At 38.7% G+C, this 16,934-nt stretch overlaps 1 protein-coding gene across 1 annotated transcript; it reads left to right on the top strand.

The window, feature by feature from the left end:
- The first annotated feature begins 547 nt into the window (after positions 1 to 547).
- On the top strand, positions 548 to 6,675 carry LOC112076425 (interferon-induced GTP-binding protein Mx-like). The gene is made up of 9 exons (XM_024143207.2): positions 548 to 680; positions 768 to 966; positions 1,407 to 1,485; positions 1,596 to 1,718; positions 2,287 to 2,419; positions 2,602 to 2,760; positions 4,789 to 4,865; positions 5,205 to 5,402; positions 6,377 to 6,675. The coding sequence occupies exons 1-9, from the start codon at positions 641 to 643 to the stop codon at positions 6,596 to 6,598; spliced, it is 1,230 nt and encodes a 409-aa protein (XP_023998975.1). The 5' UTR covers positions 548 to 640; the 3' UTR covers positions 6,599 to 6,675.
- The last annotated feature ends 10,259 nt before the right edge of the window (positions 6,676 to 16,934 follow it).

Here is a 16,934-nt window from a genome sequence, read left to right as displayed (position 1 = left end):
ACAAATATAAACCACTCCAATATTTTCCCACTTGATTTAACACTTAGAATGCGTTACTGGAAAGTCTACGATATGTACAACCTGATCACTCTAAGATCCCTCACGGTGGTAGATCTCAGTCATGATTACTTACCAGGAATCCCGGGGCTGGGTACAAGGACAACCAGAAGACAGGATCCCAAGTAAAGTCTGTCGTTAGGGTTGTACTTCTACTTTACACTAACATGTTTGCGTTATCTCATGACTCTGGTTCTCACTCTATGCACTAATGATATAATTGTTTTAGCCAGGTGTACAGATAAGTTCCCATAATTGCTAGCAAGGTACATGTAGCTATAATGGTTCATTCTGGTGAAAGGTACTTTGAATATGTTGACTTTGAGGAAGATTGAGCTTCAGAACCATGAAGGACAGAGTGCCCCACACAGGGCGATATCCCGATAACAAGCGGTTTGATACCCTCTCGTAGATTAATCAAATAACTCGATCAAAGTCTTGAATCCTGATTGCTTTGTCACATTCTTCTTCCTTTTTTTGCTAGATCAATAATCTCATTTCGAAATTCATAAAGAATAAGAGAACCATTATTTTGGCGGTGGTACCATGTAATGTTGACATAGCAACAACAGAGGCCCTGAAAATGGCACAACAAGTGGATCCTGAAGGCACAAGAACTCTGGGTAAAGAAATTATATAGATACATTTATTTTTAAATAGTTTTTTTTGKATTAGTAAAGTTATCATTATGCTTTTCATTTGTCTTCAAGCCATTCTGACAAAGCCAGACCTGATAGACCCGGGAGCAGAGAAGAATGTGTTGGAAATTGTCCACAATAGAGTCATCTTTCTCAATATGGGTTATGTCATTGTGAAATGTCGTGGTCAGAAGCAAATTGATGAAAACATGTCAATATCCCGTGCGATTGAGGAGGAGTTGGAATTCTTCCGAAATCATGAGCACTTCAGGTAAAATGTCTTCTTGCCATGTGCTAAGTAACTTGCATCTTTGTTTTTGATGGCTTCACATCTGAAAATGTTCAGGGCCCCAAACTGTTGGTTTCAGGATTTTATGAAAAAAGTATATTTTTCCAGATATCCTTTGAGAGTTGTTCCATATAGTGTTGATGAATGAGAGTCCCTCTCCTCCCTTCTCTTACATTTATGCATATTGTACTTTTTAACATTCAAAATCAAATAGCTAAATGATCCTTGGTATGATCATAAAACAATTCCATACGTTATCTTAGCAAATATCTCTAGCTTAAACAGATGGATTTATTTTGTATTATGTTAATTAGATATATGTGGGGGCGTGACCATTGTAGGCCAAAGGTTATACCAAGTTATGGCCAATGTTTGGGATGAAATACTGTGTTTGTTATTTTTCTCTCCTTTTCAATGTATAGATCCCTCCTGCGTGAGGAGAAGGCAACCACCAAGTGCCTTGCCAACAAGCTCAGCAATGCCCTGGTCAAACAGATCAAAGTTAGTCCAACCACAGACCCTACAGTTATCTGTTCCCTCTACACCCAGTGTACACTGGAAAACATGTGGTCTGCTACCTATTAACTTGTTGTATGTTTGCTCCTGATCAGAAATATCTGCCCCAGATGTCAGAGAAGATAAAGGAGCAGCTGGGGGAGGTAAAGCATTCGTTGAGTCAAATAGAGGGCGGGCCTCCAATGGAACCTGAAGAGAAGAGGAAGTACCTCATTCAGGTGAGTACATMTTTCACCTTTCCATCTTTCAGCTTCGYAAACTTCTTMTTTTGTACATCATTTCTATAAAAGTGTCTGATGTAGGGTTGGAAGCCATACTGTTCCACAGCAGTCCAGGTGTGTTATTGTCATGGTTTGGTAAATTGTCAGGAGAATGTCCTATAGAGAATTTGGGCAATGGTACCTGGTGTAAAGGCATCAACTCTGTTGCACATCCTCTGCCATTCGGATTGGTCAGATTTGCAACACAGGTGTAAGAGTAGACGCACTGTCCAGAAAGATAAATAAAACAGCATTATAATGTTCTCAACACTCCCACTTCCTCCACTCTCTTTCCTTAATTTCCCCTGATTATGTTTGTCACCAGGTTAAACAATACTTTACATTGACAGCTGATTTTACAAATACACTTGGACAAGCCAGTGTAAGATAGTTCTTGTTTAATATCTGTAGAAGACGTAAGGATGGATGGGTCTTGTGGAGCAATTTCATTAAACASTAATCTAAAAGGATTAAATATTAAACATTTAAACAGGTATGTTTTATTATGATATGTTTCCATCTTCAGGTCATAACAGAGTTCAATGAGCAGATTACCCAACTGTCCCAAGGGGATATTATCGTTGAGGAAAACCTGTTTGAGCTCATGCGAAAGGAATTTACAGAGTGGATGGAACGTCTCAAAAATGCCAAATCACATTGTAGGTACAATTTTGAATACCCTGGGTATTGCTCATCATATTACCATGTCTAACCAATAAATATTTATGTTTCTAAATATCTATAATATTTACTGATATAATTATTATACTACTAATAGTTATGTCATACAACAGGGATTATAATCTCCAATACATTATTAACATTGTTTTCCTGAATTTAGACCACAAAGTAGTGCAACAAGTGGTGGATGAATAYGATCAGGAGCACAGGGGAAGTGAGCTGCCAGGATTCAGTAACTACAGGGTATTTCAACATGTTGTTCAGAAACTAGTGKCTGAACTTAAGAGACCAGCTATGATGACACTACAGACAATCAGAGGTAAGTGACCAAAAGCCCTTGTCTCGTCTACTCCATCTCTCCCCCTCTGGCRCTKGTTGTCACCAGTTTATTCATTATTACGCMCACCTGCCWYCATCGTTAYGMRCACCTGCGCCTCATGAGAYTCACCTGGACTYCATCACCTTCCTGATTACCTCCCCTRTATCTGTCACTCCCTTTGGTTCTTTCCTCAGGTGTTATTGTTTCTGTTACTGTGTTTCATGTCTGTACGCTACTCATGTTTCTTGTTTTGTTTCATGTTTGTTTATTTATTAAATTCACTTCCTGTACTTGCTTCCCGATTATTAGTGTACATGTTATAGAAATAACCTCACCAAAAGGTAGGAAACAAGGTTTTATGGGGCATAGCTACTGACCCTGGAACTGTCCCATATATAGCTAATGACCCTGGAACTGGTCCCTATATATAGCTACTGACCCTAGAACTGTCCCTATATATAGCCTACTAACCCTGGAACTGACCATGTATATAGCTACTGACCTGGAACTGTCCCTATATATAGCTACTGACCCTGGAACTGTCCTTGTATATAGCTACTGACCCTGTAACTTCCATGTATATAGCTACTGACTCTGGAACTGTCCCTGTAATATAGCTAACTGACCCTGGAAACTGTCCATGTGTATAGCTACTGACCCGTGTAACTGTCCCATGTAATATAACTACTGACCCTGGAACTGTCCCTATATATAGCTAGTGACCCTGGAACTGTCCATGTGTATAGCTACTGACCCTGGAAGTGTCCCTGTAATATAGCTACTGACCCTGGAACTGGTAACCTATATATAGCTACTGACCCTGTAACTGTCCCATGTATATAGCTACTGACCCTGGAACTGTCCATGTATATAATGAGCTACTGACCCTGTAACTGTCCTGTATATATAGCTACTGACCCTGGAAACTGTCCCTGTATATAGCTACTGACCCTGGAACTGTCCTGTAATATAGCTTATGACCCTTGTAACTGTCCATGTATATAACTACTGACCCTGTACTGTCATGTATATAACTGACTGACCTTGGAACTGTCCGCTTATATAAGCTACTGACCCTGGAACTGTCCATGTATATAGCTACTGACCCTGGCAACATGTTCATGTATATAACTACTGACCCTGGAAACTGTTACCTATATTAGCTACTGACCCTGAACGTCCATGTATATAGCTACTGACCCTGGAACTGTCCCTGTATATAACTACTGACCCTGGAACTGTCCATGTATATAGCTACTGACCCTGGAACTGTCCCTGTATATAGCTACTGACCCTGGAACTGTTCATGTATTTAACTACTGACCCTGGAACTGTCCCTGTATATAGCTACTGACCCTGGAACTGTCCCTGTATATAGCTACTGACCCTGGAACTGTTCATGTATTTAACTACTGACCCTGGAACTGTTCATGTATTTAACTACTGACCCTGGAACTTACTTAGTTTCTCGTGTTCTTTTTATTTCTCTAGTGTTTTTGTTCTACTTTGTTATTTTAAGGGCTTCCTTGTTGAGTTTAGAGTTTGTAAGAACGGCATTTCATTGTACTTGTGCACGTGACATTTAAACTTTAATTGACTAAATAGGACATGTTGAAGGAATAGTTCACTCAAATTACAAAATGACATATTGGTTTCTTTACCCTGGAAGCAGTCTATGGACAAGGTGTGACCAATCCACGCTTTGGTTTTATTCACCTGTTTCCATTTGTTCTCTTCATGTCCAAATGATCCTAATGTATCTCCAATTGATTGTGTAGCTCAATGAAGTTACTTATTGATAATTTGGACATGAAGCACAAACAAATTATAATATTGGGACTATTGACTTGTAATTTGGCTGTACTATCCCTTTAAATAAAAACATTTTGTGGAATATATTTACCAAATACATTTGTCTCTTTTAACATCTCCTTACCGAATACATTTGTCTCTTTTAACATCTCCTTACCGAATACATTTGTCTCTTTTAACATCTCCTTACCGAATACATTTGTTTTGGTTTTTCAGAGATGGTGCAGAAGCAATTTGATCATTTGTCCAAAGAGAGCTTTAAGAATTATCCTTATCTTCATCAAGTCTCAAAGGTAATGACAATTGTAAACTGTTAAGCGCTCTGACATTATAATCATACAATTCTGTGATTTTAGGCTGAAATGGAAATCTTAGTTAGTGGCACTAGCAAGAAGCAGGGAAACATGAGGCAAAGTACCACTTAAAAATCACAATGTATTTTAATTAATAATTCCAATTTACAGGTTGTCCATTGTAGGATTGTAGCTTGAAACGTTCAAAATAAAACACCATAAGATGCTTAGAGCATGTCGAACTGAACTTTGTTCTGAAACAGTAACACTATTTCACTGCCTCCCTGCATCCAAGATTCTTTATGTCCTCATGGAATCTTCATCTTTGTTTAAACTCAGAAAAAAATTGAAACAATCCAGGAACAGCAGTCAAACATAGTGAAGGAGAGGATTGTGGAGCAGTTTGAGATGGAGATGCAGGTCTACACACAGGATGAAATCTTCAACAAACATAGTCTAGAGGAGGGGGAAATCACAGAAGTCAAAGAGCAAGACACCAGGAGCAAGTACCCTGGGCTGCTCAAGGCATACTATGAGGTACAATGCAACACATCTACTGTGCAGTATGTATAGACTGTTCCAGAAATAAAATCGTATTAAATAAACCTGCAGCAGGGCCTCCCGGGTGGCGCAGTGGTCTAGGGCACTGCATCGCATCGCTGTGCCACCAGAGATTCTGGGTTCGCGCCCAGGCTCTGTCGCAGCCGGCCGCGACCGGGAGGTCCGCGGGGGCGATGCACAATTGACTTAGCATCGTCCGGGTTAGGGAGGGTTTGGCCTGTAGGGATATCCTTGTCCCATCGCGCACCAGCGACTCCTGTGGCGGGCCGGGCGCAGTGCGCGCTAACCAAGGTTGCCAGGTGCACGGTGTTTCCTCTGACACATTGGTGCAGCCGGCTTCCGGGTTGGATGTGCGCTGTGTTAAGAAGCAGTGTGGCTTGGTTGGGTTGTGTTTCGGAGGACGCATGGCTTTCAACCTTCGTCTCTTCCGAGCCCGTACGGGAGTTGTAGCGATGAGACAAGATAGTAATTACTTAGCTAACACAACGTGCCATTGGAACACAGGAGTGATGGTTGCTGATAACGGGTCTCTGTACACCTATGTAGATATTTCCAGCTACAATAGTCATTTACAAGATTAACAATGTCTACACTGTATTTCTGATCAACTTGATGTTACTTTACTTGACAAAAAATGTCAATGTCAGTGGCCCCAAACTTTTGAACGGTAGTGTACATTATATAGCTCTGCTCCAGCCTATACTATGAATCCATGACATCATCAATGGGATGATCAGATCTGTAATTAAAGCTTTTTGACAMATTTCAAACATACATTGTTGTGGCAGGGTTGCTTTGTGGTATATTGCATTTTGCAGACCAATCCAACTCTGATGTCTATATGTTCACCTTGCTAACAATTTGTTGTCATTTGGTAATCTTTTGGTTGCCTTGTGGCCATCTCATCACTTCTAGCCCTCACTCTCCATCCCACCTCACCTCTCTCACAGATTGTGGTGCAAAGACTGGCTGACCAGGTGCCCATGCTGATCCGTTACTTCATCCTGAAGCAGTCAGCCAAGATTGTGTGCAGTGAAATGCTGGATCTGCTACACAGAGATGACACTGATAACATCCTACAGGAGGATTCAGAGATCGGACAGTATCGTGCAAAGTTGCTGGCCCAAGCGGATCGCCTTATACTGGCCAATGACAAAATCAGCAGCCTCTGAGTTGGTGAAGTCTTGTCAGTTACAAAATTCAGAGATGTTGCCAAAAAATGAAACCGGTTTATAGAAGTATAACGAGATTGTTGGAAAGGTCACTAATGGCCAAATGCAATTTATTTTAAATAAGGAGTAAAATAAGATGTATTTTGTAAATTTGTCTTCAACAAATGTATAAGAACGGCTGAGATCAGTGAGATGCTGTACAGACGACACCAGTGAAATCCTACAGGAGGAACCAGAAGTCGGCCGGAAACGTAAAAGGTTGCGGGACCAAGTGGATCACCTTGATTAGTAGACTGTGGTTGACAATTTGTAAATGTAGAAATTCTGAGATGTAGCCAACAAAGCCTACAATAATTATATATACTTTTGATCAGCATACAGAACATTTTATATGTTTATATGGTCTAATTCTTTAATATTTATTCATTTCTGACGTCTGAATCCATATTCGTTATATAAATAGGCCCTTTTAATTTTGTCTGGCTTGCCGTTCCAAATAAAATTGAATATTTTTTGTTCATATAATTTAAGAAGCAGGTCACGAGGTGTAGGCAAAACCATAAGCAAATARRTAAACAGTGATATGACTAAAGAATTAATCAGGGTGATTTTTCCACAAATAGACAGGTATTTTCCTTTCCACGGTTGCAAGATCTTACCTATTTTTGCTAACTTTCTATTTCTTTCTTTTGGGATTTGTATACCGAGTATGTCCACATCTCTGTCAGACATTTCATTGGTAAACTACATGGTAATGTAAAATTAGCATTTTTTTGTGATCCAATGCATAATATAGTACATTTATCATAATTTGGTTTTAATCCAGAGAGGATAGTAAAATAATCTAGATTGTCTATGAGGCCGTGGAGAGATTCTAAATGTGGTTTTAAAAGAAAACATGAATCATCAGCGTACAATGACACCTTAGTTTTTAAGCCACGGATTTCTAATCCCTTAATTAATACAAACCATATGGAAAAAATACATTTTAAATATATATTTTTTATGTTCTGTGTGTCTTTTCCCAGGGAGATTCAGGGGACTTCTTATTTCCAAGAACAAGAATGTGGCACCGGGTATTGTTGCATTTACTAATTTAACAAAATGTGATGGAAAGGGACTTGTACCGTTTCTACAGGAATAGCTGGGTATATTTTCTAATTTTTCTACACTAAACACAGTGTAGTATATATGAATTGAAATGCTAATCGTTTTCACATGAATCCTCACTCATTCGGGAATAATTGCAATCAATATATATATTTATGCCCAGTGTGTCATCATGATCTCTGTTGGAATCGTCAGTCCTTCTGTTGGAGAGTCAGTTCATCATTGTCTCTCTCTCTCTCTGCATCCCTGAAGATCAGTCTTTCGTGGTTAGAATGGATACTTCAGAGTACCATTCAGAAATGTTCTCATAGAATAGATGTTTCGGTGGTTGTCGGTCTTCGCATCCCAGGTTGACATAATTTCTATCTACAGATTAGTAATTATTATCTAAGATTTGCTCTTATTCTGTAGGGATCGATAGTCTCATAGTTGAACCATTTCCAGCCGTGTAGCCAATGCTCCACGTGGTTTGGTTAGTAATCTAATAACTATTCGCAATCACAGCTCACGCTGTGGGTTTGCTTAGTCTAAACTCAAACCTTTGCCCCCTCAGCTGACTGAGGTATCCGTGGTCTGCAGACGATTTCCTCAGGAGGGGGTTTTATTTGTAACAATAGAAAATGCGGGTCTTTGACACCAAATCATGTCTGTGCTCACAGGGGCGGGCCAATGACTTAGTTAAACTTTAGGACCTGTATCAGTGATTTAGACCAGATCATCTGCAGAGAACTCCCCATGTACTCACCTTTGAACTTTTTCCACATTTTGTTACGTTACAGCCTTATTCTAAAATGGATCAAACATTTATTTCAATCAAATCAATCAAATCAAATGTTATTTATCACATTCACGTGTTTAGCAGATGTTATTGCAGGTGTAGCAAAATGCTTGTTCTTATACTTCCGACAGTGCAGCAATATCTAACAAGTAATATCTAACAATTTCACAACAAATACCTAATCCACACAGATCTAAGTAAAGGAATGGAATTAAGACTAATATAAATATATGGATGAGCAATGTCAGAGGGGCATAGACTGAGATACAGTAGATATGTATAAACTGTATTCTATACTATGACATTAGTAATGCAAGATATGTAAAATTATTAAAGTGATATTAWTAAAGTGGCTAGTATTCCATTTATTAAAGTRGCCAACAATTTCAAGTCTGTGTATGTAAGCCTCTCTAGTAATGGCTATTTACSGTAACAGTCTGATGGCCTTGGGATAGAAGTTGTTTTTCASTCTCTCTGTCCCAGCTTTGATGCACCTGTACTGAMCTCRCATTCTGGATGATAGAAGGGTGAACAGGCAGTGGCTAAGGTGGTTGTTATCCTTGACGATCTTCTTGGCCTTCCTGTGACATCGGGTGCTGCAGGTGTCCGGGAAGGCAGGTAGTTTGCCCCCGGTGATGCGCTGTGCAGACCGCACCACCCTGTGGAGAGCCCTGCGGTTGTTGGCGGTGCAGTTGCCGTAGCACGCGGTGATACAGCCCGACAAGATGCTCTCAATTGTGCATCTATAAACGTTTGTGAGGGTTTTAGGTGACAAACCAAATTTCTTCAGCCTCCTGAGGTTGAAGAGGTGCTGTTGCCCATAATCTGCTCAACTAAAAATGATAACACCCACCAGAGGGCGTAATCGTCTTGAAAACCGTTTGTTGCAATCAGGACTAAACGATAAGCCAGACATCCACGTTAATTAAGCAGCGTTAAATCGGTGGCGGATGATGGTTGCTATTGAAATCAGCTGTGAGGGGGATTTCCTGGGTGTCCATGGTTTAATTAGAGACCAGCTGGTGATAATCTAGCGGCCATCAGTGGTTGCAATCGACCCATTATGTTTAATATATAGTGAGTGACAGTACCGTGAAATTGGAGTGTTCTTATTTAAACCTGTATATCAATTTGTTTTAATGTTAGGCCAATATCTGATGGTACAAAATTAAAGAAACAAAAACATTAAAAGAATCATAAAATCCATAATATGAAATGATAACATGACTACACAGATACAGAATCATAAATATAACAATATGGTGAAAATAATGATTAGATTAATATGAAGAAACAACAAGAACAACCTAAGGAAAGGAAAGTTTGATCCTGCATTAACACGGAGGACAAACCTCATCCAAATCCTCAGCCCTTTCACACAATCTCCTCTATTACATAGAGTAGGCTACACAACTCATACTCAACTCATTCCATCAATTAAACTCTGCTCCTCCACCGCACTTACTTAACTCAACCACTAGAGRGMAACACAACCACGTTGCATTTCTATACTACCATACCTGAGGGAGAGTTCATAGTGGTTAYGTGCACCACTCACACAAGATGGCTAATCTGGAATGTTTGAAGTGTACATGAGTATTTGAAGTGTACCTTTGTCCTCAAAGGCTATATGTCTTCTATCAGAGTGGTGGCTAGTGACAGAGCCTCCATAACACTGATTATTAGGAACATGGGGAGACATTTGTCTGCTTCCCAAATGGCATCCTTTTCCCCTATACAGGGATTCATTATATACTGGCTGTGGCAATGTTCCGGAACAATATGGTTATAATGGAGCTGATAGTGACAACAAACCCCACATTCCATGTGACAACATTCTTATCAAAACATCATGATATATAAATAATGTTACCTAAAAATCAATAAATAAAGTGTGATTTTAGCTAAATGACAATTAATTTGCTTATTCTGTAAATTAAATATATTAATTGTTCCGTAAATAAAGTGTCAGGACCCGGTGCGAGAAACAGTCACTAAATAATTGGCAGAACCCAGAAGATGAGGCAGACACAGCAGTACTAGAGATGGTGGTTTATAAAAAAAATATGATATCCTCCAAAAATACACGAAAAATCCACAAAGTGGTAAAAAACAGCAGGGGAAAAACAAACCTCAAAAGACTTCAAATAATAACAAGAACAAAACCAGAGAACCTCTGGAAAATCCAACAAGAGAAAAGTCTATTATAAACAAGGCTTGGGCTGGGGCTGGGTGCTAACTTTACAAACACTGAGCAAAGGAACTAGGAACACCAGGGTTTAAATACAACAAGGGAATGATTACAGGTGCAAACAATAATTGGAGCAAGAAAAACAAAAGGTACAAAAAGGTGCAAGGGGGCATCTAGTGAACAAACCTGAACAGTCCTGGCCAAAACCTGACATTAAGTAGAGCTTTTTTTCAAAAGTACAATCCACATGGGTACTAAAAAGCTGATTTACCATCATTTGATTGTAGTACCATTTGGTTTAAAGAATTTTTAAATCTAACAGCCAGTAGCATATTATTGGTACCATTTGAAAGGAAACACTTTTGAAGTTTGTGGAAATGTGAAATTAATGTAGGAGAATAGAACACATTAGATCTGGTAAAAGATAATACGAACAATAAAACTATAATTTTTTTAATCTTCTTTGAAATGCAAGAGAAAGGCCATAAAATGACATGAGGCTAGGTGCAATTAAAATCTTGGCCACCAGATGGCAGCAGCATTTGTGCAAAGTTTCAGACTGATTTAAAAAATATATATTATTTCACCATTATTTAACCAGGTAGGCCAGTTGAGAAGAAGTTCTCATTTACAACTGCGACCTGCTTGAATATAAAGCTAATCATTTGAACATTTGAGCTAACTCTGAATATCTCATTGTCTTTTTAAAAAGTGTAGGCTAATTGTTTTGTGTGTCTAGCCTTGTATATTTGTATGTGCTATGATTGGTGTATTCCTCGTGAGTTTTTGAGGGTGCACCTATGCCATAGCATACCTTGAAAACTCAGTGTTCAGATAGGCTACTTGTTGGTCAGACCCAAATGTTTTGTATTTTGTAATGTGGATAACTTTCTTCCCAGATGAACATAGTGGCCAACTGTATAACTAGTTTGGTACCCGTTAAATCAACAAATAGGGATAGCCTACAATATCTGGTGATTTGCGTGAACAGGTTGGCCTGGGATGGAGTCAAATTCCCGGCCTGAATAATTTTTTCAGTCCGCCCCTCGGTGTGGCTAAAGCTTCAGAGGGTGTGAACGATGCTGAATGGGTGTAGACGAAGAAGAGCTCTCCAGTAGGTACCAAAACATTCAAAGGCCATTTTCTCAAAAGTGAGTTTACAAGTTTCTGAACTTTCAAAGCAGAATTACTTTCCCATTGTTCCTCAACTGTAGTGTATGATATACCATTATGTAGCTCTGAGTCTCTACTTTTATCCAATTTAAAAAACACAATTTCAAATGTTGCTACATAAGACCGAATTTGTGTGACCGGTTATCCCAAATTGAACAGAGTTGACCAATGTTATAACAAGATAAAACAAAGCTGTGCGACACAAACAACAACACCGAGTTACACATGGGATAAACAAACGTACAGTCAATAACACAATAGAAAAAGTCTGTATACAGTGTGTGCAAATGGTGTAAGGAGATAAGTGAATGCAGTCAAGCATGATATTACTGCACAACATTTTGAATCAAGTCTGCCCAAATGTGGTCAATTGAGACATGTTCAAGTACATAACTATACAGAACATCCCAAAATTATATGGTAATAAAAAAATGTTTTACACACTACAAGGAATGTCATACATGATGGATAATTAGCTTCCTTATAGAAAATACACTAACCTTGACATATCAAGATGGCTGGGCGGGTGGTGTGGAGCCAGAAACAGCAGGGTTCTAACTGTAGAACCCAGTTCATACATTTGAATATTAAAATTGATTTTATCAACAAAAACTATGCCACATTTTATCTCTGGACCTTAGGATGACAAATCAGGCTGGATTACTGAATGGAAGTACATTATTTACCTTCAGAGGTGAATGTATAGAACCAGTTGCCGTGATGAAAGTGTTTTGTTGTTGCACTTTCCTCAAACAATAGCATAGTATTCTTTCACTGTAATAGCTACTGTAAATTGGACAGTGCATTTAGATGAACAAGAATTTAAGCTTTCATATAAGACATGCATATGTCCTGGAAAGTTTGCTGTTACTTACAACGTCATTTGAATGCTAATACATTAGCGCACGTTAGCTCAACTTCACAGTATAGGGACACCCATCCTGTAGAGGTTAACCTTTTCTCAAATATAGGGGTGCTGTTCAACGTTAGCATTTATCGTCTCCAAATTAAACTGCCTCACACTCAATTCTTGCTCGTACAATATGCATATTATTGTTATTATTGGATAGAAAACACTCTCTAGTTTCTATAGCCGTTTGAATTATGTCTCTGAGTGAAACAGAACTCATTCTACAGCACTTTTCCTGATATGGAGTGAGATTTCAGAAATGTTGGCCTCTGGTCCAGGTCAGTTTTAAAGTCCCTGTAAATCCTATGAGGATACAAACACTGCCCATGCCTTCCTCTAGATGTCAGTAAGAGGTGACAATTTGAATGGAGTCGATTGCGCAATCAGGGCCTGTATAAAACGCGAAAGACGGATGTTACCGCTTTTCCTGCTGCGCTGACGCAAGATGGACGTCGACTGGCTCTCTTTCCAAGCGTTGGTTTAGCCACTTATATATCGCCGGTCATGTTTTTACTCGTTATAGGTGTTAAAAACATCATAAGTAGTTAATTTAAACCGTTTTATAGCAATTTATATCCGTTTAGTGCGATTTGAGGCATTGCTTTGTGATGCACTTTGAAGCGCCCGGGCACGTTTCGGGGTCCCGGTCGAACGTTAGTGGGCATTTCGACGGACAAAGAGGACATCTTTCGACCAAAAGAAGATTAGACCCAAGAAAGGATACATTGCCAAGATTCTGATGGAAGAATCACCTCACAGTAAGAAATATTTAAGATGATAAATCGTTGTTCTGTCGAAAAATGTTATACGCATATTCCGCCATTTTTTTTGGTATAGCTTCGCTTGGCGAACCCTGTATGCACAGTAAAGGATACTTTTAGAAATGTAATTCAGCGATTGCATTAAGAACTAATTGTCTTTCGATTGTGTCCACCCTATATTTTTTTAGTCAAGTTTACGATTAGTTATTCATTACGCCAGATCACTGTCAAAATGGAGCCCGACATTTTCAGGCTAGTTTTGCTAGTATTGTCATGTTATAACCACGTTTTTTTGTGGCTAAATAGCACATTTTCGAACAAACTCTATATGTATGTTGTAATATGATGTTACAGGAGTGTCATCGGAAGAATTCTGAGAAGGTTAGTGAAAAAATTTATACATTTTGGCGATGATTACGTATCGCTCTCTTTGGCTTGTATCAATGCTCGGGTACGTTTGCACATGTGTATGCTAATATAACGATTTTATGTGTTTTCGCTGTAAAACACTTAGAACATCTGAAATATTGTCTGAATTCACAAGATCTGTGTCTTTCCATTGCTGTGAGCTGTGTATTTTTAAGAAATTTTATGATTAGTAATTAGGTAATACACGTTGCTCTCTGTATTTATTCTAGTCGAGTTGTGATGGTGGGTGCAATTTTAAACTATGATTTCTACCTGAAATATGCAAATTTTTCTAACAAAACCTATCCTATACAATAAATATGTTATCAGACTGTCATCTGATGAGTTTTTTTCTCGGTTAGTGCTATCAATATCTTTATTTGGCCGAATTGGTGATAGCACCTGATGGAGTAAGAAACTGATGGAGTTAGAAAAGTGGTGTCTTTTGCTAACGTGGTTAGCTAATAGATTTACATATTGTGTCTTCCCTGTAAAACATTTAAAAAATCTGAAATGGTGGCTTTATTCCAAAGATCTGTATCTTTCATCTGGTGTCTTGGACTTGTGATTTAATGATATTTAGATGCTAGTATTACTGTGACGCTATGCTAGGCTATGCTAGTCAGCTTTTTTACTGTGGGGGGTGCTCCCGGATCCGGGATGAGTACCAACTAAAAGTTAACCTTTCTAGTGTCGGTGCAGTATCCTGAATTTCCGCCTGTCTGACCTGCACAAAATAAACTGCCTGTTACGCAGGCCCAGAAGCTAGGATATGCATAGATAGAAAAAACTCTTAAGTTTCTAAAACTGTTAAAATAAAATGTAAGAATAACATAACTGATATAGCAGGCGAAAATCGATCCGTAAAATATTTTTTTTTAGCTTTATTTTTGAAAAATGAAGAATTATTTGTTGTCTTTCCAAGTTGAGAGCCAGGGCAAAAGTTGTATTTTCGCGCACGTGAACGTGGGCGTACTCTTCGTGCTTTTCCTTTGCTATTGAACATAGTAATCTCCGTCTGAAATATTATCGTTTATTTAGATTTTAGACAACATGAGGATTAATAAAAAACATTGTTTGACTCATTTGGACAAACCTTGCTGGTAACTTTTTGGAATCATTTGTATGCATGTTGAAGGAGTGGATTATTGAATTCAGTGGCACCAACTAAACAGCGTTTGTGGGATATAAAGAAAGAATTTATCGAACAAAACGGTCATTCATTGTGTAGCTGGGACCCTTTTGATTGCAAACAGGGGAAGATCTTCAAAAGTAAGTGATTTATTTTATCGCTGTTTGTTATTTCGTAATGCCTGTGCTGGTTTGGGAAATATGCTAATGTGGGGCGCTGTCCTCAGACAATCGAATGCTATGCTTTCGCCTTAAAGCCTTTTTGAATTCTGACAACGCAGTTCGATTACCAAGATTCTAAGATAAGGAATCATGTATGACACTTGTATTTTCATGAATGTTTAACACTACGATTTTGTATTTTGAATTGTGCGCGCTCAGATTCCCCCGGATGTTGTCGAATTTGATCCCGCTAGCGAGATCTCGGTGCTAAGAGGGCGGAGAGTGGGCAAAACCGCTTGACCAGGATTTGTAAGGCTCTATTATTGGTATCCTTTGGGAAATTGTGGTTCAAATACATACAGGATAATTGTGTAGGAATTTATTTATAAAATTGAATAAATACGGTTATGTTAGTACACTATAATCAATGTACTTCCTAGTCCTTTATTCCTGCTTGTTTAACTTCTTTGGGGTAGGGGGCAGTATTTGCACGTCCGGATGAAAAGCATGCCCAGAGTAAACTGCCTGCTACAAAGTCATAAAAGCTAGAATATGCAAATAATTAGTATATCTTGATAGAAAACATTCTGACGTTTCTAAAACTGTTTGAATGATGTCTGTGACTATAACAGAACTCATATGGCAGGCAAAAACCTGAGAAAAAACTCAACCAGGAAGTGGGAAATCTGAGGTTGGTCGATTTTCAACTCAGCTCCTATTGAAGATACAGTGGGATATTGGTAATGTTGCTATATTGTTAATCTTCCTAAGGCTTCCACTAGGTGTCAACTGTCTTTAGAACCTTGTCTGATGCTTCTACTGTGAAGTGGGGGCGAATGAGAGGGGAATGAGTCAGAGGTCTGCCAGCAGCCACGAGCTGACCATGCACGTTCACATGCTAGCTCCCGTTCCAATTGCTTTTCTGAAGACAAAGGAATTCTCCGGTTGGAGCATTATTGAAGAATTATGTTAACATCCTAAAGATTGATTCAATAGTTTGTTTGTCATGTTTTTAAGGACTGTAATATAACTTTTTAAACTTTTCGTCCGTAATTTCCGCTGGACTTGCCCGCGCGTCGTGAGTTTGGAAAGTGTACTGAATGCTAGAACAACAAGGAGGAATTAGGACGTAAATTATGGACATTATCGAACAAAACAAACATTTATTGTGGAACTCGGATTCCTGGGAGTGCATTCTGATGAAGATCATCAAAGGTAAGTGAATGTTTATAATGTTATTTCTGACTTATGTTGACTGCACAATATGGCGGATATATTTGTGTCTGATTTTGCTCTGAGCACCGAATCAGATTATTGCATGGTTTGCTTTTTCCGTAAAGCTTTTTTGAAATCTGACATAGCGGTTGCATTAAGGAAAAGTGCATCTAAAATTCCATGCATAACAGTTGTATCTTTTAGCAATGTTTATTATGAGTATTCCTGTAAATTGATGTGGCTCTCTGCAAAATCAAAGGATGTTTTGGAACTTCTGAACATAACGCGCCAATGTAAACTCAGATTCCTGGATATAAATATGAACTTTACCGAACAAAACATACATGTATTGTGTAACATGAAGTCCTATGAGTGTCATCTGATGATGATCATCAATGGTTAGTGATTCATTTTATCTATATTTCTGCTTTTTGTGACTCCTGTCTTTGGCTGGAAAAATGGCTGTGTTATTCTGTGAATAGGCACTCACCTAGCAT

Source organism: Salvelinus sp. IW2-2015, unplaced genomic scaffold (assembly GCF_002910315.2).
Source record: "Salvelinus sp. IW2-2015 unplaced genomic scaffold, ASM291031v2 Un_scaffold3744, whole genome shotgun sequence".
In the NCBI taxonomy this organism is placed as follows: domain Eukaryota; kingdom Metazoa; phylum Chordata; class Actinopteri; order Salmoniformes; family Salmonidae; genus Salvelinus; species Salvelinus sp. IW2-2015.
The sequence above is the reverse complement of the archived record's forward strand: the minus strand, read 5'-3'. Positions and strand labels throughout refer to the sequence as shown.